General features: G+C 45.7%; 3 protein-coding genes across 9 annotated transcripts in view; 1 reads left to right on the top strand and 2 right to left on the bottom strand.

Moving 5' to 3' along the window:
• LYPD3 (LY6/PLAUR domain containing 3) overlaps window positions 1–20645 on the top strand; it is a 111471-nt gene that overhangs the window by 70646 nt on the left and 20180 nt on the right. The window lies entirely within an intron of this gene.
• Window positions 398–3482, bottom strand: TEX101 (testis expressed 101). 3 transcript variants are annotated; one of them, XM_084961107.1, is made up of 6 exons: window positions 3370–3482; window positions 2652–2756; window positions 2397–2540; window positions 2080–2265; window positions 896–1024; window positions 398–759 (listed from the first exon to the last, which is right to left on the bottom strand). In XM_084961107.1, exons 2-6 carry the CDS (start codon window positions 2713–2715, stop codon window positions 539–541), a joined length of 744 nt encoding a protein of 247 aa, XP_084817233.1. In that variant the 5' UTR covers window positions 2716–2756; window positions 3370–3482; the 3' UTR covers window positions 398–538. The 3 variants fall into 3 exon arrangements, with proteins under 3 accessions (XP_084817233.1, XP_084817234.1, XP_020950132.2); XM_084961108.1 differs by having other exon boundaries at window positions 3331–3418; XM_021094473.2 differs by lacking the exon at window positions 3370–3482 and having other exon boundaries at window positions 2652–3020.
• Window positions 18891–20645, bottom strand: part of CD177 (CD177 molecule) — a 203451-nt gene continuing 201696 nt past the window's right edge. For all 4 annotated transcript variants that reach the window (XM_084961079.1, XM_084961078.1, XM_084961080.1 and 1 more), the window contains 3 exons: window positions 19745–19930; window positions 19479–19607; window positions 18891–19226 (listed from right to left, as the gene is read on the bottom strand). In XM_084961079.1, the coding sequence (XP_084817205.1) occupies window positions 18943–19226; window positions 19479–19607; window positions 19745–19930 (599 nt within the window). In that variant the 3' untranslated portion in view covers window positions 18891–18942. The remainder of the gene's footprint in view (window positions 19227–19478; window positions 19608–19744; window positions 19931–20645) is intronic.

The following is a 20645-nucleotide window of genomic DNA, read 5'->3' as shown; positions in this document are numbered from 1 at the left end:
CTAAATTCTTTACTCATTACAATAGGACTCTAAATTCATTACAGTTGAAAAACTTAGGGTCTGATTTTTCTCATTCTGCCACACCTCCGGGGAAATATTAAACCCCAAAGCAGATGACTCTGGCCTTATGATTGGGTTAAGAGTGTTCTAGGGGAGGATAATGTTAGTCTCTTGTCCAACCAGCAAGAGAAGGAAGCCTATTAGAGGGAATGGAAAACCAAACTTTAGGTCAGAATATCAAAATTCTGGTCCTTACTATGCCCATAGCTGTGTAAGTGTGAGAAATTCACTCAAGTTTTCAAGAATCTCTGATTCCCTTTCTGCAAAATATGTGGGTGAAGATGAATATTAAGGGCGCTTTAGCACAATAATGCCACTTCTAGTCTTGAGCGATATACAAATCACAGCAGAAGCTTTATTCAAAATGTCAAATACAAGCCACAAGAACTCTTGGTTCTTCAAATCTCCACCTGCTCCTCAATCTGCTGTTGGCCAGTCAAAAGAAGTGTCCAGTAAAACTGGGACCAGAAACCACTCCTCAATGGACAAGCAGGGGCAGTAACAGCAGCAGCGGTAGCTCTAAACTCCAATATGAAGTGGGAAGCCACATGGCACCACTTTGGACTTTTCGGGGAGTGAGAGACTTGAATGGACAAGTTTCCTTCACCCACAGGGGTCCTATTGTAAAGATCCCAGACATTATCCTGCAACCAGTTATGGCTGTACAGCCTTTGATCTCCAAAGGTGAGTTGATGCCTCCTATGGAAGAAGAAAGGATGGGGAGATACACAGATGTTTTAGAAAATCAGAGAAGAATCCTGAGTGTCAGAGCCTCCTGGGCTATACTCGGATGTCTGGTTTTCTAGCCTCTGAAATCATCAGCTGTTCAGTTTACCTCCAGTGACCTGAAGTTTTCCTTGATAGCATCGATTTGTATCATTGGGACAAGGAAGAGAAGGAGCACTCAAACAGTTCCCCAAAGCCACACAGGTTGGGCAGTGGAGGGTTGCTGGCTCTCTGGGAGCTGAAGAGGGAAAGAGAGGGACAATTAAGGGTGTGTCCTGCCTCTGGAGTCGTCTTTCCTTGCTGCCTTCTCTTCCTGGAGTCTTTCCTGCTGATGCCTTGCTAATCTAAAGCCTATTACTACAACCTTCCCACCTCTCTCCAACTGATTTCTGTGCTGTCAGAGCCCTATCCAACATGACTTCCAAACTCTGCGCTTAGGTTATGGAGATACAGAAATGAAAAGGGCACAATTCCTGCCATCTGGGATCATTGTCTTGAAGGAGAGAGACATGTAATTAGTTAACTACAATATAGCTCAGTAGGCACTGCATCCAAGGTATAGTGGCAAAGAACTGGGAGAGGACCTAACTACCTGAAATAATTTGGTTAAGTATTTTCACAAAGTAGACACCTGAGTTGAGATGGAGGATGAACAGAGGTTAGCTATGTGAAGATGGGGGCTGGGTCAGAGTAGCAAAAGAAACAGCAAGGATAAAGGCCTCGAGGTGTGAGCCTGCTTGGTGGACTGGGGAACTGTGAGAAATTGCAGCACTGACATTCATCTGGTAGGCACAGATAGGGGTGGACTATTTTTTATAGCCAGCTTCCATTCTGATTGGCCAGGACATTTCCACTGTTAAATGTTTTGAACACAAGCCCCGACTGGAACACAATAAATGAGACAGGGAAGAGAAGGAAATGAGCAGAAAAGAGGCAGGGCCAGGTTACTATAGGCCTTCAGGACTGATGGGGAAACTGGCCTGTGGTCATGCAGCAATGAGGAAACAATAGACTAGTGATGACACCACCCTGTTCAGAAACCTCTACTGATGTCTTATTGCTTAATAAATGCAAAACCCATTTTACACTCCAGTCTTCACTGATGTCCCTGCTTGGAACGGTGTTTATAGACCTCATGCTGACAATTTAGAGGGACAAGCAAAAGGTCTGAAGTCCTTTTGTGTATGGTCCACTTGGACCTAAGCCAAGTAAGAACACAAAGAAGGAAGACCTATCATTTTTCAGGGGTTTATAGAGTTTCTTTTAACACCCATCTGTCCCCTCCCAAGGTACCTTCATACTCCGCTTCAGGCCATATCTCATACAAATTCTCTCTGTTGTTGCAAAGGGGATCATCACAGTAGTTATTGTAGGAGATTGTGACTATGCCAGGGGGTGGAGAGTGCTGGATAAACGTTATTGCTGGTGTCCCCTCTGAACTGCAGCCCTTAGTGGCCAAAATTGCTGTCTCGGTCCTTCCTGTGAGACAAGAGGCAAGGAAAATGGATGCTAATGTTTGGCCTGGGGAAGGGGGAGCAGCATTAACATGGACATTTATCACTTTCCTACCCACTGTCCCCACCAACCTAATTGCCCCTTTCTCATTTTACCTGATCTGATCATTAGCACAGTTTCCTGGCACAATGCCCCATTGTCACAAATCTCAACATTGTCTGTGGTCCAGTTAAATGTATACATTGGATCGCTTTCTAAACCCATGAATGTACTCCTTTGACAAGGCAATTTTTGTGCCGCTGGGGAGAAAATGAGATGAAAATAAGCACCTGCCCCTCTCTGTGGGGCCCAAATCACTCCTTTTTTACCTGTGACCCAGCTGAGGCCCCCCCCCATACCCTAATACATACAGATCAAGGTTGGGGCTCCTAGGATAAAGAGGAACAGCAAATGCTGGTTGTGACAGGTTCCCATGGCTTCTTCTATTAAGAGATTTTGGAAGAGCTGATCAGGATCTGTGAGTTGACGGACAAGAAACTTTTCAACCATAAGGAATGAAATTAAATCTAGGTTCTGGCAAGTACTGACTACAGGGCCGAGTTTGCGGGTCGGTAAAACGATGACTTCTAAAGTCAGCCTGTCCGGATCCAGCACGTTGAGTTTGAACAAGTTAACTAGTGAAGAGGCCTCAGTTTCCATAGCTGTAATTCTCAGACTCAGTCACCTAGACCAATACCTTCCAATCTCAGGATCCATAAACTGGCCCAACGGCCTCTTCCCCCTCAGACCCCAGAGCTCAGGTTTAAACCCACGCTCTTTCGAGGGCCAAGTATCTCAGTCCCCAGCCCGCGATGTCATCACAAACCGGGATTCTGGGATTCCAGGGATCCAAGAGCTCAGATTCTGTCACTTCTTCTGGCGGGACACAAGATTCCGGGCACCCAGCCCCCCCCCCCCCATTCCCCTCAGACCTGCGAGCCCAGGGCCCCAGCCTTCGCCCTCCCTCACTCCCAGAGTCCCAGCTCCCCAGCCTTCCCTTTCCTCAGGACCCAGGAATCTGGGGCCCCAGCACTGTCCCCCGCCCCCCACTTTCCTTCTGGCTTCCAGATAATCTCACAAGAATCTTACAGCGCTGAAAGAACACCCTGAAACGCTCCACTCTCCGAACCCTGCCTTTGCTTTCAGCGTCTATAAGGCCCAGAAGCCGGGGCCTGCTTCACCAGAGCCATCACTCGAAGCCCCATTGGTCGAAGTGAAAGCATCCGATGAGCTCATTGGATGGACCTGGAGGAACGCCACACCCCATTGGCCCAGGAGAGGCCTATCCCTGGCCGTCTTGGAAGGTACACATGCGCAGAACAGCAGTGAATGGCGGGCAGGCCAGGCGACCAAAAACTCACTGGCTTTTGCAGTGCGTGAGGCTTGCAGTGAACCCTGAGTTGTGTGTCCCCAAATGATCTTGCTTACACTTTACTCTCTTTGGGCTATGGAGTCCCTACTTCTGTAGCCACACTAGGAGATCGGACCCTTGGTCTTCAGCCACTGAACTTTTCTCCCTGCCAGAACCGCCTCTGAGATTTCCACCCTGGCCCCTGGCCCAGTGCCCATCCAGTGACTGTAGCCAGGAGTCAACTTCGCTTACAGTAGTTTCTGCCAAGCCTAAGCCTCATTCTCTGAACACATCATGGCACGAGCCCCCTCCATGGTCTGCTAGAAGGCTGAATAGAGGAGTGCTAGCTTCAGTGCTATTTCTGGCACCTCTGAATGACAAACCACCATTATATCTAACCTGCATGTCGATCTCAGTACCACGAACAAGATGTGTCATTCAGATCTTTATGTTTATGAAATAGGACGTGTGTGTGTGTGTGTGTGTGTGTGTGTGTGTGTATTTATGAAAACTTTCTGGATGTAACATGGAGTAAAGGTGCATTATGTGTTCTTTCAGACTTAAGTATTTGTGAGTTCTATGGTATAAGTGAATATTTTTATTTTTTAATACTTTTTATTACTCAAATGAATTTATCACATATGTAGTTGTATAATAATCATAACAATCCAATTTCACAGGATTTCCATCCCGCAGCCCAAGCACATCCCCCCCACCCCCAAAACTGTCTCCTCCAGAGACCATAAGTTTTTCAATGTCTGTGAGTCAGCATCTGTTCTGAAAAGAAGTTCAGTCTGTCCTTTTTTCAGATTCCACGTCAGTGAAAGCATTTGATGTTGGTGTCTCATTGTATGGCTGACTTCACTTAGTATGATAATTTCTAGGTTCATCCATGTTGCTAAAAATGCTGGTATTTCGTTCCTTTTAATGGCTGAGTAATATTCCATTGTGTATATGTACCACATCTTCTTGATCCACTCCTCTGTCAGTGGACATTTAGGTTGTTTCTATGTCTTGGCTATTGCAAATAGTGCTGCAATGAACATCGGAGTAGATGTGTCTTTGCGCCTCGTGGTTTTCTCTGGATAGGTGCCCAGGAGTGGGATTGTTGGATCAAATGGTAGTTCTATTTTGAGTTTTCTGAGGAATCTTCATACTGCTTTCCACAGTGGCTGCACCAATTTACAATCCCACCAACAGTGTACTAGTGTTCCTTTTTCTCCAAACCCTCTCCAGCACTTACTGTTTGTAGACTTTTTGATGATGGCCATTCTGGCTGGTGTAAGGTGGTACCTCATAGTGGTTTTGATTTGCATTTCTCTAATAATGAGTGATGTTGAACATCTTTTCATGTATTTTTTGGCCATCTGTATGTCTTCTTTGGAGAACTGTCTGTTTAGATCTTCTGCCCATTTTTTGATGGGGTAGTTTGTTTTTTGGTATGGAGCTGCAGGAGGTGTTTATAAATTTTGGAGATTAATCCCTTGTCAGTTGATTCACTTGCAAATATTTTCTCCCATTCTGTGGGTTATCTTTTTGTTTTGTTAGGGGTTCCTTTGCTGTGCAGAAACTTTGAAGTTTGATTAGGTCCCATTTGTTTACTTTTGTTGTTTTTATTGTCAATACTCTAAGAGGTGGATGCTGAGAAGATGCTGCTGTTTATGTCAGAGAGTGTTTGGCCTATGTTTTCCTCGAAGAGTTTTATAGTTTCTGGTCTTATATCTATGTCTTTAATCCATTTTGAGGTTTTTTTTTGTGTGTGTATGGTGTTAGGGAGTGGTCTAATTTCATTCTTTTCCATGTGGCTGTCCAGTTTTCCCAGCACCACTTATTGAACAAGCAGTCCTTTCTCCATTGTATATTATTGCCTCCTTTGTCATAGGTTAGTTGGCTGTAGGTGCATGGGTTTAATTCTGGGCTTTCTATACTGCTCCACTGATCTATATTTCTGTCTTTGTGCCAGTACCATATGCTTTTGATGACTGTTGCTTTGTAGTATAGTCTGAAGTCCAGGAGCTTGATTCCTCCAGTTCCATTTTTCTTTTTCAGGATGTCTTTGGCTATTCTGGGTCTTTTGTGCTTCCAAACAAACTTTGAAATATTTTGTTTGAGTTCTGTGAAAAATGTGCTTGGTAATTTGATAGGAATTGCATTGAATCTGTAGATTGCCTTGGGTAGTATAGTCATTTTGACATTAACTCTTCCAATCCATGAGCATGGTATATCTTTCCATCTATTTGTGTCATCTTTGATTTCTTTCATCAGTGTCTTATAGTTTTCAGAGTACAGGTCTTTTGTCTCTTTAAGGTAGGTTTACTCCTAGGCATTTTATTCCTTTGGATGCGATGGTAAATGGGATTGCTTCCCTAATTTCTCTTTCTGATCTTTCATTGTTAGTATATAGAAATGCTGTCGATTTCTATATATTAATTTTGTATCCTGCAACTGCCAAATTCATGGATGAGCTCTAACAGTTTTCTGGTAGTCTTTAGGATTCTCTAGGTATAGTATCATGTCATCTTCAAATAGTGATAGTTTTACTTCTTCCTTTCCGATTTGGATTCCTTTTATTTCTTTTACTTCTCTGATTGCCGTGGCTAGGACTTCCAAAACTATGTTGAATAGTAGCAGTGAGAGCAGACATCCTTGTCTTGTTCCTGATCTCAGCGGGAATTCTTTCAGCTTTTCACCACTGAGAATGATGTTCGCTGTGGGTTTGTCATATATGGCCTTTATTATGTTGAGGTAGGTTCCCGCTATGCCCACTTTCTGAAGGGTTTTTATCAGAAATGGGTGTTGGATTTTGTCAAAGGCTTTTTCCGCATCTATTGAGAGGATCATATGGTTTTTGTTTTTCGGTTTGTTCATGTGGTGTATCACACTGATGGATTTGCGGATGTTGAAGAACCCTTGCATCCCTGGGATAAATCCAACTTGATCATGATGTACAATCCCTTTTAATGTACTGTTGGATGCTGTTTGCTAGTATTTTGTTGAGGATTTTTGCATTGATGTTCGTCAGTGAAATTGGCCTGTAGTTTTCTTTTTTTGTGGTGTCTTTGTCTGGTTGTGGTATCAGGGTGATGGTGGCCTCATAGAATGAGTCTGGGAGTGTCCCTTTCTCTGCGATTTTTTGGAATAGTTTCAGAAGGATAGGTGTTAGCTCTTCTCTAAATGTTTGATAGAATTCGCCTGTGAAGCCATCTGGACCTGGACTTTTGTTTGTTGGAAGTTTTAAAATCACAGTTTCAATTTCAGTTCTTGTGATTGGTCCATTCATCTTTTCTATTTCATCTTGGTTTAGTCTTGGGAGATTGTACTTTTCTAAGAATTTGTCCATTTCTTCTAGGTTTTCCATTTTTGGTGTATAGTTGCATGTAGTAGTCTCGTATGATCCTTTGTATTTCTGTGATGTCCATTGTTACTTCTCCTTTTTCATTTCTAATTTTATTGATTTGAGTCCTCTCTCTTTTTTGCTTGATAAGTCTGGTTAAGGGTTTATCGATTTTGTTGATTTTTCAAAGAAACAGCTTTTCGTTTCATTGAGCTTTTCTATGGTTTTCTTCGTTTCTATTTCATTGATTTCTGCTCTGATCTTTAGGATTTCTTTCCTTCTACTAACTTTAGGTCTTGTCTGTTCTCTCTCAAGCTGTTTTAGATGTAAAGTTAGCTTATTTATTTGAGCTTTTTCTTGTTTCCTGAGGTGGGCTTGTATTGCTATAATCTTTCCTCTTAGAATGGCTTTTGCTGCATCCCATAGGCTTTGGAGTGTCATATCTTCGTTGTCATTTGCTGCTAGGTATTTTTTTAATTTCCTCTTTGATTTCTTCAGTGATCCATTGGTTGTTTAGCAGCATGTTGTTTAGTCTCCACGTATTTGTGTTTTTTTGAGTTTTTTCTTGTTGTTGATTTCCAGTCATATAGCATTGTGGTCAGAAAAGATGCTTGATATGATTTCAATTTTCTTAAAGTTACTGAGGTTGGATTTGCAGCCCAGGATGTGATCAATTTTAGAGAATGTTCCATGTGCACTTGAGAAGAATGTGTATTCTTCTGCTTTTGAATGGAATGTCCTATAAATATCTGTTAAGTCCATCTGGTTTAATGCATCATTCAGGGCCTGTGTTTCCTCATTGATTTTCTGTCTGGTTGATGGTGTCCCTTGCTGTAAGTGGGTTGCTAAAGTCCCCCACTATAATTGTGTTATTGTTGATTTGTCCTTTTAAGGTTGTTAGCAGTTGCCTTATATATTGTGGTGAACCTGTGTTGGGTTAGTAGATATTTAAAATCGTTATATCTTCTTCTTGGATTGATCTTTTGATAATTATGTAATGTCCTTCTTTGTCCCTTAAAATATTCTTCATTTTAAAGTCTATTTTGTCTGATACGAGTATTGTTACTCCAGCTTTCTTTTGATCCCCGTTTGCATAAAAGTAATATTTTCTTCCATCCTCTCCCTTTCAATTTGTATGTGTCCCTAGAAGTGAAGTGGGTCTCTTGAAGACAGCATATATGTGGGTCTTGTTTTTGTATCCATTCAGGCAGTCTACGTCTTTTGGTTGGGGCATTTAGTCCATTAACATTTAAGGTAATTATTGATTTGTATGTTCTTATTGCCGTTTTATTCACTGCTTTGGATTTGTTTTTGTTGCTCTTTTTTCTTCCCTTCTTCTCTTGTTCTCTCCTCTTGTGGTTTGATGACTATCTTTAGTGCTGTATTTGAGTTGATTTGTGTATCAATTGTAGATTTTTGGTTTGCAGTTATTCTGAAGTTTTGATATAAGAGTCTATATGTATATGAGATTGTTTTAAGTTGCTGGTCTCTTAATTGCAAGTTCATCGCCACTGGTCCTGCATTTGTACCCACCTCTTCTCATGATTTCTGATTTTGGTGGTATAATTGTGCATGGATGATTTCATATCTTTACTGTATATATACCTTTACTGGTGAGCCTTGTCATTTGTGAAGTTTTTGTTTCCTGTTGCTGTCTTTTCTTTTCTGCCTAGAGAAGTTCCTTTAGTATTTGTTGTAAGGTTGGTTTAGTGTTGCTGAATTCTCTTAGCTTTTGCTTATCTGTAAAGCTTTTGATTTCTCCTTCAAATCTGAATGAGAGCCTGCTGGGTAAAGTAATCTTGGTTGGAGGTTTTTTCCTTTCATCACATTAAGTATATCATGCCACTTCCTTCTGGCCTGCAGAGTTTCAACTGAAAAATCTGCCAATAACCTTATCAGGGTTCCCTTGTATGTTATTTGTTTCTTTTCCCTAGCTGCTTTCAATATTTTCTCTGTCTTTAATTTTGGTCAGTTTGATTAATATGTGTCTCAGTGTATTCCTCCTTGGGTTTATTTTATATGGTACTCATTGTACTTCCTGGATTTGAGTGAGTGGTTCCTTTCCCATGTTAGGGAAGTTTTCGGCTATTATCTCTTGGAATATTTTTTTCTGTTCCCTTCTCTCTCTCTTCTCCTTCTGGCACCCCTATAATACGGATGTTGGTGCGTTTCATGTTGTCCCAGAGTTCTCTGAGACTCTCTTCATTTGTTTTCAATCTTTTTTCTCTTTTCTGTTCCACACCCATAATTTCTACTAATCTGTCCTCCACCTTGGTTATTCGTTCTTCTGCTTCCTGTATTGTTAGCTGCTTCTAGTGAATTTTTTTTTTTTGTCTTTTTTTTAGGGCTGCACCCACGGCATATGGAGGTTCCCACGCTAGGGGTCGAATCGGAGCTACAGCTGCCGGCCTACACCACAGTCACAGCCATGCAAGATCCAAGACCCGTCTGTGACCTACACCTCAGCTCAAAGCAACAGTGGATCCTTAACCCACCGAGCAAGGCCAGGAATCGAATCCGCAACCTCATGGTTCCTAGTTGGATTCGTTAACCACTGAGCCACGGCGGGAACTCCCTAGTGAATTTTTTATTTCAGTTGTTGTATTTTGCATCTCTTCTTGTTTAAGTTTTATATCTTGTATCTCTTTGCTCAGTGTTTCCTGTAAGTTATCCATCTTTGCCTCCAGTTTATTTCCAATGTCTTGCATCATCTTCAGCACCAACAGTCTAAAGTCCTTTTCCTGGAGGCTGAGAATCTCCTCATCGTTTAGCTGATTTTCTGGGCTTTTTTCTTTCTCCCTCATCTGAGTTATCTGTCTTTTCATTTTTATAGGTTTTTGGTGTGGTGACCTTTTTACAGATAATAGAGTTGTAGCCTCTCTTACTTCTGGTGTCTGCCCCCCTTGTGGCTGAAGTCAGTATGGGGGCTTGCTGTAGGCTTCCTGATGGGAGGGGCTGATGCCTGCCCACTGGTAGGTGGAGCTGATTCTAATCCCTCTGGTGGGTGGGGCTTAGTCTCTGGATGGGATTAGAGGCAGCTGTGTGCCTGAGGGGTCTTTAGGTAGCCTGTTTACTGATGGGTGGGGCTGTGATCCCACTTGGATTGTTGTTTGGCCTGGGGCTTCTCATCGCTGACTGACGGGTGAGGCCAGATTTTCCCCAAATGGCCCCCTCCAGAGAAAGGCAGCTGCTGAAGATTCCTGAGAACTTTGCTTTCAATGTCCTTCCCTCACAACAAGCCACATTCACCACTGTTTTCCCACAGTGTCCTCCAGGAACTGCAGTCAGATTTGACCCAGATTCCGATGGAGACTTTGCTTTGCCCTGGGACCAAGTGCACATGAAAGTCTGTGTGTGCCTTTTTTTTTTTTTTTTTTTGTCTTTTTGCCATTTCTTGGGCCGCTCCCTCGGCATATGGAGGTTCCCAGGCTAGCGGTTGAATCAGAGCTGTAGCCACTGGCCTACACCAGAGCCACAGCAATACAGGATCCGGCCACGTCTGCAACCTACAACACAGCTCATGGCGACGCCGGATCCTTAACCCACTGAGCAAGGCCAGGAATCGAACCTGCAACCTCAGGGTTCCTAGTCGGATTCGTTAACCACTGTGCCACAACGGGGAACTCCTGTGAGTGCCTTTTAAGAATGGGGTCTCCATTTCCCCCAGTCCTGTGGAGCTCCTGCGCACAAGCCCCACTGGCCTTCAACACTAGATGCTCCAGGGGCTCTTTCTCCCAGTGCCAGATCCCCACACATGAGAGTTTGATATGGGGCTCAGAACTCTCACTCCTGTAGGTGAGTCTCTGTGAACCAGTTACTTTCCAGTCTGTGGGCCTTCCCACCCAGGAGGTATGGGGTTGTTTATATCACGAAATCACCCCTCCTTCCTCTTGATGTGGCCTCCTCTTTTTCTTCTGGAGTAGGATATCTTTTTTAAGGTTTCCAGTCCATTTGGATGAAGAATGCTTAGCCTTTAGTTGCGAATTTTGTTGTTTTTAGGAGAGATGTTGACCTCCAGTCCTTCTATTCTGCCATCTTAATCCCATCCGAATATTTATTTTTAATAGAGAAAATGCTACAGTAAGAATGGTGTTGGTGGAGGTGCTGCTTGGCACAGTGGATTAAAAATCCCACTGCAGGGAGTTGCCACTGGGCGCAGAAGAAACAAATCCTATTAGTATCCATGAGGATGTGGGTTTGACCCCGGGCCTCACTTAGTGGGTCCTGGATACGGCATTGCCGTGAGCTGTGGTGTAAGTTGAAGATGTGGCCCGGATCCCGCCTTGCTGTGGCTGTGGTGTAGGCTGGCAGCTGTAGCTCCAATTCGACCCCTAGCCTGGGAAACTTCATATGCCTTGGGTGTAGCCCTAAAAAGCAAATAAAATAAAATAAAATTAAATTAAATTAAAAAAAAATAAAAAATAAATAAAAAATCTGACTGCAGTGGCTCAGGTCACTGTGGAGGTGTGGGTTCTATCCCTGGCCCAGGCACAGTGGGTTAAAGCATCCAGCATTGCCACAGCTGTGGCGTGGGTCACAGCTGCAGTGTAGGACATAGCTGCGGCTCTCATTCGATCCTGGCCTGAGAACTTCCATATGCTGTGGGTGTGTCCATTGAAAAAAAAGAATGCTGTTGGTAAAACTCTTAATTTTATGTGAAAATATATTAAGAACTTTCAATTGAGGCCTGTCAATATTAAGAATGAAATTATTGATATTGTTATTAACATAAATATTAGGAAGAGTTAATATATATATTAAGAGAGATTTCTAGTTCCAAAGACCCTGTCCCTTGCGACCTGGGACTCTGAGCCACTCTCCCTTCTTTTCGGGGCTCAGGCCTCCAGTACTGGCCTCCCTTGATCTGTAACAGTATGTGGTTTTCCTGGGTCACTGTGTAACTACAGGTGTGGGACAGGGTCTCAGATCTTGGCCATAGTTGCCAATGCAAGACCAGTGGGTTAGGCGGAACTGGACGGCGGAGAGGGTGGTTGGGAGCTGCACAGCCACCTGCTTTGAGCTCTGATACCTCATCTCAGCCCCCTCGTCCCTTCCCATCTCTCTAACACTTGCCCTGTCTCTCCGGTCCTAGCCCCACAGCTGTCTTCTAGCACCTGTTGTGAAGGTCATCTTAAATGGACTCTTGGCCTCTTAGTTTGCTGGGGCTGCTGTAATTAAGTACCACAGATTGGGAGGCTATAAGTCCAAAATCAAGGTATCAGCAAGGTTGGTCCCTTTTTTTTTTTTTTTTTTGTCTTTTGTTGTTGTTGCTATTTCTTGGGCCGCTCCCGCGGCATATGGAGGTTCCCAGGCTATGGGTTGAATCGGAGCTGTAGCCACTGGCCTACGCCAGAGCCACAGCAATGCAGGATCCGAGCCGCGTCTGCAACCTACACCACAGCTCACGGCAAGGCCGGATCGTTAACCCACTGAGCAAGGTCAGGGATCGAACCCGCAACCTCATGGTTCCTAGTCGGATTCGTTAACCACTGCGCCACGACGGGAACTCCGGTTGGTCCCTTCTGAGGTCTCTGAGGAAAGGATCTGTTCCAGGCCTTTCTCCTTGGCTTGCAGTTGGCTATCTTACCCTTGGGTGTTCACATCATCTTCCCACTATGCATGTCTCTATGTCCAGGTTTTCCCACAGTATAGGGATACCAGTCACATTGAATCATATTATAGTACATTAGGCCCACCCTAATGAGCTCGTTTTAACTCCACTGCTTCTAAATAAGGTCACTTTCCGAGGTGCCAGGGGTTAGGACTTCAACATAATGAATTTGGGGGCAGTTTCACCCATAACAGTCTGATGTAGTGAATACTGAATAGTGCTCCAGGGACATCCTGCTTTGTAATTACTTCTGCATTAGTGTCATTCCTGATGCAGGCTTTGTGTCCCATGGAGGCTACCTTGATGGCTGGTAAGGAAGGGGGTGAAGATACAAGATTGAGGGGGTATCCCCCGAGTGAGACAGGGGCTTGAAGTCTCACTCAGGGATTCTAAATAGTCCAGAGCAATGAGCTGAATGCAGGGTTCCCTGCTAACACAAGGCAAATACGGTGTCCCAGTGGGTGACTGTGTTGGGGGAACACCCCTTTCTACCCAAGCCTACTCACCTGACTCTATTATGAGAAGAGTAAGAATCAGACATAGGTCTAGTTCCTAGGGAAGGCTGTGGAATTTCTCCTGCCTTTAGTTTTGCCCTGTTTTTGACATCTTTGAATGATTACACATCAAAGCATCTGGGAGAAAAGTGCCCCCCTTGTCAGGCTCCAGACTTGGGAAGATGATGACATTCTGGAGGTACACTCCAGGTGACCTGGCCACAGAGTCCCTTGATCTCAGATTTAGAAGGACCCTTGGAAGTCTAATTCTCCCCTCCCCCATTCTTCACCCCATTTCTGCTTATATGCCTTTAGGGACCTCCTTTCACCACCTACCCCCTCTCAGAGAAGTGGCTCTGCCTTTTTGGTGTGAGAGAAATCCATAGATCCTTCTTAGCCTGAGCTCATCTCTTTTCCTTTCTGAGCTTTAGTTTCCTCATCTGGAAAGTAAGAAGGTTAGTCAACAGCAATGGTTGGCAAATTATTTGTGAAATTATGTGGAATATTTGCAAAACAAATCTCCTAAATTATAAGTTTCCTGGGGTCTCTACTGAATGTCCTAGGGGTTCAACAAGGTCTCTCTGCCTGGTTTGTTGAAATTTGAATGTTTTCTCTTTCTGTGTGAGCTCTGGATAGTGTTCCACATATAGCCCCTGGAAGGTTATTTATTCGTTTAATGGCCACATGCATGACATATGGAAGTTCCTGGGTCAGGAATCGAATCTGAGCTACAGCTGTGACCTACAACACAGCTGAGGCAATGCTGTACTTTAACCCACTGTGCTGGGCTGGGGATCGAACCCATACCTCTGCAGCAACCTGAGCCATTAGACCAAATATATGCCTCTGGTCACCTGAGTTTTATAGTTGTCTCATCTGATTGATTGGTCACAGGCTGGTGTAGATCATAGAAGAATTTTTGTAATTTGTATACCTGACTCCAGTTTCTTATTTTGTATTAGGTTTCAGTGGCCTGGATCCATTGCTTTTTCTTTCACCACTGTTCTTTTTTTTTTGCTCCTCCTTCTCCAAGGCAGTTTCCAACATAGTCCAGAGAAGCACAGGGCTTTATCTGGCATGAGCATGCTGTACACGGAGAATGTTACAGGACCTCACTAGTCTGCACTAGCAGGAGTTCTGGAGCATGTGTATGGACAGATTCTGTGCCTGTCATCTATTTATTGCCTATCAGCTCCAGACCCACTATTCAGGGCCCTGCTGGATCTTTCAAGTGTTTTTTCATTTCTCTGGGTCAGTGTTAGACTTTGCCAGTAGAGGGTGCTAGAGGAACGCTCTGGGAGGAGGAGCCTGTTTCCAGCTCCGAGTGTAGAGGTGGTCCCCTAGATCTGCTTGCAATTCACTTATCTTTATTTATTTATTTATTTATTTATTTTTGTCTTTTTGCCATTTTCTTGGGCCGCTCCCGCGGCATATGGAGGTTCCCAGGCTAGGGGTCGAATTGGAGCTGTAGCCACCAGCCTACGCCAGAGCCACAGCAACGCTGGATCCGAGCCGCGTCTGCAACCTACACCACAGCTCACAGCAACGCTGGATCGTTAACCCACTGAGCAAGGCCAGGGATCGAACCCGCAACCTCATGGTTCCTAGTCGGATTCGTTAACCACTGCGCCACGACGGAACTCCTATTTTTTTAACTAATATTATTTACTTGATATCATCTGGAAAGTATTTGAAGTTGACTGGAGGAGGACAAGGATGATGTGGTGGTTGAAATAAGTGAATGTCGAGTTCCTGTCCTGATGCAGTGGAAGAATCTGACTAGGAACCATGAGGTTACGGGTTTGATCTCTGGCCTCGCTCAGTGGGTTAAGGATCCCGTGTTGCGGTGAGCTGTGGTGTAGGTCGCAGACGCGGCTCAGATCCCGCGTTGCTATAGCTCTGGTGGAGGCTGGCAGCAACAGCTCCGATTAGACTCCTAGCCTGGGAATCCCCATATGCCACAGGTACAGCCCTGAAAAGGCAAAAAAAAAGAAAAAAAGAAAGAAGTGAATGTCCATTTAGTCCGTTTTATTTGATAGACTTTGGAAGGACGCGTTTAAAAACACTGATTTTTAGGAGTTCCTTGTGGCTCAATGGGTTAAGGATCTGGTGGTGTTGCTGCAGTGGCTTGGGTTGTTGCTGTGGCATAGGTTCGATCTCTGGCCTGGGAACTTCCACATGCTGTGGGCATGGCTAAAAAGAAGAAAGAAAAAACCCCTCTGTTTTTATTTTACATTTATTTATTTATTTGCTTTTCAGGGCCGCACCTGCGGCATATGGAAGTTCCCAGGCTAGGGGTCAATTGGAGCTATAGCTGCAGGCCTATACCACAGCCACAGCAACTTGGGATTCAAGCCGTGTCTGTGACCTACACCACAGCTCAGAGCAACTCCAGATCCTTAACCCACTGAGCAGGGCCAGGTGTCAAACCCACATCCTCATGGATACTAGTCAGGTTCGTTACCACTGAGCCATGATGGGAACTCCCCCATTGTTTTTATTTTTTATTTTTATTTTTTTGTTTTGGTCTTTTTGCCATTTCTAGGGCCGCACCCGTGGCATATGGAGGTTCCCAGGCTAGGGGTTGAATCGGAGCTGTAGCCACCGGCCTATGCCAGAGCCACAGCAACTCGGGATCCGAGCCTCGAATGCAACCTACAGCAATGCCGGATCCTTAACCCACTGAGCAAGGTCAGGGATCGAACCCGCAACCTCATGGTTCCTAGTCAGGTTCATTAACCACAGTGCCACAACGGGAACTTCCCTCATTGTTTTTAGATAGTGGCTTCTCTGAAATATTTGACGTGAATCATATCCCTTTTACTGGAATTCTTTTCCTTTGGCTTCCATGGGAATGCTTTTTCCTGGATATATTTCTCATCTTTCCTCTACTGTTTCCTCTTGTATAATCTCTTCTCTCTTAAGTATTGCTCTCCCCAAGGGTCTTTCCTTCATCTTTTCTTGTGATATACATTCTTTTTTTTTTTTCTTTTTTTTTTTAGGGCTGCACCCATAGCATAAGGAGGTTCTCAAGCTAGGGGTCTGATCAGAGCTACAGCTGCCAGTCTATGCAATGTGGGATCTGAGCCAAAACTGCGACCTACACCACAGCTCACGGCAATGTTGGATCCTTAACCCACTGAGCAAGGGCAGGGGTTGAACCCACAACATCATGGCTCCTAGTCGGATTCGTTTCCCCTGTGCCACGACGGAAACTCCCTTTATGCTATATGTTCTATCTAGGTTAACTTCATCTATCCATATTTTCAGTTTCTACTGTTTTGTTGTGGCTTTTTTGTCTTTCGGCGTAGAATATATTTTTTATAGTTTCCAGTCTTTTTTTTTTTGGTCGATGGTTGTTCAGTTGTTACTTGTGATTTGGTGTTTTTGTGAGTGGAGGTTAGCTCGAGTCCTCCTATTCCTTCCTTCCTTGTCTTTTCTTTCTTTTTTTTTTTTTTTTGGCTTTTTCTAGGGCCACTCCCACAGCATATGGAGGTCCCCAGGCTAGGGGTCAAATCAGAGCTGTAGCCACCAACCTACGCCAGAGCCACAGCAACACGGGATCCTTAACCCACTGAGCAAGGCCAGGAATCGAACCCACAACCTCATGTTTCCTAGTCAGATTCGTTCACCACTGAGCTGTGACGGGAACTCCCCTTCCTCCCTTATCTTTTAAAGTTCTCTTTGCCTACCTCTTAGTAACCAAAGCCCTCTTAATCCTCACCCCCTGTTACTAGTTAATGTTTTTTTTTTTTTTTGTTGTTGTTATTTTGCTTTTTTAGGGCCACACCTGCAGTATATGGAGGTTCCCAGGCTAGGGGTCGAATTGGAGCTACAGCTGCTGGCCTACACCCTAGTCACAGCAATGCCATATCCGAGCCGCATCTGTGAACTACACCACAGCTCATGGCGATGCCAGATCCTCAACCCACTGAGCGAGGCTAGGGATCAAACCCTCATCCTCATGGATCCTAGTCGGGTTCGTTAACACTAAGCCACAACGGGTACTCTCTAGTTAATGATTTTTATATTAAACTTTCCCTGTTAAAATTAGAGTGTAGTTCCTGAGTCCTGCCTGGATGCTGATACAGATTCTAAGAGTGTGGGATCAAATAGGACCAAGAGGGAAACTTTATGGGGCTGGATTTTCTCACATAGGATACAGGATTGAAAGTGTTGGTTCAAGCACCTGGAATATCCTTACTAGTCGGCTAGGTTAGTGAGTTAACATCTGGACTCCATGCCAGAACTTCTGGGCCTATTGGGGAGGAATTCCCAAGTTTGGTGGCCTGGGGAAGCTGGAATAAGTCAGCTTTCTCAGTCATATCCTTATCCTATCACCTGGGAAGGCCTTAGGAAGTTCACAGAAGAGGGAACATCAAGAAGAGCTCTGTGGTGGCAGAAGAACCTCTGAGGCAGAAGATGCTCATGGGAATTGCTGGAAAAAGAGGATTCGGGAGTGGCCAAGTGGTGACACTGGGTATGCAGAGACGACATGGCCCTAATCATTGGAACAAGCCACAGAGCAAAACGTCACCAGAGTGTTTCGACAGGCAGATGTCTGTGGTGAAGCTAAATGACTGATGGGTAGATACCTAACTAGGGTCACCATGCAAGGCACTTAGGACTTCTTACCCAGCTCCCAGACTAACCCAGTTCATAGACCTGGAACCCCGTGAATGAGTGGGGAGCCTGGGTCCATTTGAGGAGGACCCTGCAGTGTAGGCATAGCGTAGTGAATTTTTCCCGACGCCAGAAAGACTGGGGCCGTTTCTCCAGAGGAATCGGTCACTGGTCAGAGGGAGGTAAGTGCTCAGACCTTGTGGGGATTCTTTGGATGATGGCTCTGGATGGATGCTTATCACTGTCATATCAGTAGCACACCATGTTTCTGTGATCAAGTAAAGGACAGGAATTGTGTGTCTTCTATGTTGAGGACTCTGATTTTCATCTGGACAAAGGGAAGGGGTGGAATGTGCTGGACATGTTGTTTCTTTTTCCAGATTCTCTTTCTCCACCCATTCCCCAGCACCCACTCTGCACGGTGGGGACTGTCAGTGGGAACTCCTGCCTCCCAGCTGCGTTCAGTCAATGGGGAGCCCCAACGGGAAACCAGAGGGAGGACACTGAGAGAGGCTGGAGTGTTAACTCCCCAGCTCCCTTCCTGTTGTGTCACTGTTGGATGAAAGATTTTCAGCCTGAGATCACAACTCCTGTGAGGCGGCCCTCTCTAAACACCACCCCTTCCAGATTCTAGTAATGGTAATGATTTCTCAGTCTTTGAGGTCTAGGATGGTAACAGACCCAGTGATATCAGCCTCAGGAAACTGCGAATTCTCTTGTTTCTCTGTTTCACACAAACCCTTATGTTAAGTTATTCAGGTGGGGTGAGTCCCCTGTTTGTGTGCTGGAACAAGAACTTCATTGGTCCCGGTGTACCTGCACCACCCAGATCACAGTGATGCCCAAATATTTTTGGCTGCAGCATTCTGAAGGCTCTGCTGCCGTTCAGCTTGTCCAGTGGGGATGGGGACCAGACCAGTAAAGGACAGGCCTGAGATGATAAATCTCTCATGGGATTCCTCTCCTCCCTCAGGCCAGATCTCTCAGAGTCCTGCCCCCCCCCCCCCCCCATCGAGAAACCCCAGCATTTGGGGAAAGGACAATGTCTTTATTATCCCACACGTGGCCACTGCTTGCATGTCCACTCTCCTGTAAAGCAAGTTCAGCTATTCCCAGGCCCTTCCATGAGCTGTCATCAGGGACTATAGTCTGTGGGGTGTGTATGGATGATCATTTGTGGAGAGGACTGAGAAGTAATTCAGTATGCAAGACTCTTTAGTTATGAGGTCAGAGGGAGGGAGGGTTGGGGCTAAGGGGTTAGCAAGGGCTGAGAATCAAGGGGAAGTGGGATCAGGAGGGAGGGCCCCCCACACCAAATGGCTAGGGAAAGCCCCAGCCATACCATCCAAGCCAGGTAGGGGGCAGGAGCAGCTCCATTTTGGAGTATGTGCTTATTCAAATCTTCACCCCCCTCATCCCTGCGATTGCTGTTCTCGGTCACAGCAAAGACCCCAATATTCCGGGTATGGTTCAATAAGGAGCTGGAAGGTTTGGCCACACAGCCTTGGATGTTTGATGAAGAGCTTAGCCCACCTAGAGAATGAAGACCGAGTCAGAGAGGGTCCAAGCTTCCTCACACTTAAATTCCTAAACCTTAGGAAAACGAGACCCTCAGATCAGATCAGGCTCTTAGTCCCCTCCTCCCTAAGACCTAGAAAATCTGGGTCAGTCTCCAGCTCCCTCCAGCCTCAAACCCATGAGTCAGGGTCTCAAGCACCCTCCCATCTCAGGACCAGTGAATCCAGGCTCCGGGCCCATCCTTGGGACTTGACCTTGAGCACTCACCTCCTTGGATAGCAATGTGACCGTTGTAACAATGACTGGTACCCTCAGGACAGGTCACAATATCAGGTGAGCAGGATCCAAATATTCCCACACAGGTGGGACACCGTAGGTGTCCTGGAGCAGGGGCAGCTGGGGAGAAGAGACAGGATGGGGGTGCACAGCTCTGCTCTCAGCTGCAGCCACCCTCCTTGAGCCCTGGAGTATGTGTCACTGGGACCCCATCTCTCTGTGCCCCTGGCCCCACCCAGCCCACTGGTGTCCCATACCTAGACGAGGAAGGGAGTTCAACAGGACGCTGCTGCTGCTGGCTGAGTTGCACTTGTCAAAGGAGCAGAAATGGGCATAGGACGCAACGAGTACTCCGGGGGGCCTTGAGTGTATGGAGATGGCCTGGGGTGCCTGTGTCCTGGCCTTGCTGCAGCCTTTGCTTGCCAGGAGGAGTGATCTGTGTCCTGAGGGGTAAGAGAGTGAAAGCCGGGATGGGGGAGGGAGACTCCAAGGGCTGCAAGCCAGGGATTCCTCAGGGCCAGCAGGCAGAGGAGGGATGCCCATTCCCTGATGACAAGAACACAGGTCCTGCTGAGGGAGGGTGAAGAGTGGGGCCAGAGCCTGGGTCCTCCCCCAGCAGTTTTTGCTCAGATGTCACTTCTCAGTAGAGGATCCCTTGTTTTCAAATTATAACCTTTGGGAGTTCCTGTTGTGGCTCAGTGGTAATGAACCCAACTAGCATCCATGAGGTTGTGGGTTCCATCCTTGGCCTTGCTCAGTGGGTCAAGGATCTGGTGTTGCCATGAGCTGTGGTGCAGGTCGCAGATGCGACTCAGATCTAGGGTTGCTGTGGCTGTGGTGTAGGCCAGCAGCTACAGCTCCGATTTGACCCCAGCCTGGGAACTTCCATATGCCACCAGTATGGCCCTAAAAAGCAAAAAAAGGGAGTTCCCGTTGTGGCGCAGTGGTTAACGAATCTGACTAGGAACCATGAGGTTGCGGGTTCGGTCCCTGCCCTTGCTCAGTGAGTTAGCGATCCGGCGTTGCTGCGAACTGTGGTGTAGGTCACAGACGTGGCTTTGATCCCGCATTGCTGTGGCTCTGGCGTAGGCCGGTGGCTACAGCTCCGATTAGACCCCTAGCCTGGGAACCTCCATATGCCGCAGGAGCGGCCCAAGA

The sequence above is a fragment of the Sus scrofa genome, chromosome 6 (assembly GCF_054392235.1).
Source record: "Sus scrofa isolate SSC_HxYL_T2T_F1_AM1 chromosome 6, Sscrofa_HxYL_maternal_Yorkshire_Landrace_v2.0, whole genome shotgun sequence".
Classification (NCBI taxonomy): Eukaryota; Metazoa; Chordata; class Mammalia; order Artiodactyla; family Suidae; genus Sus; species Sus scrofa.
This window is presented reverse-complemented; position numbering and strand designations above follow the sequence as displayed.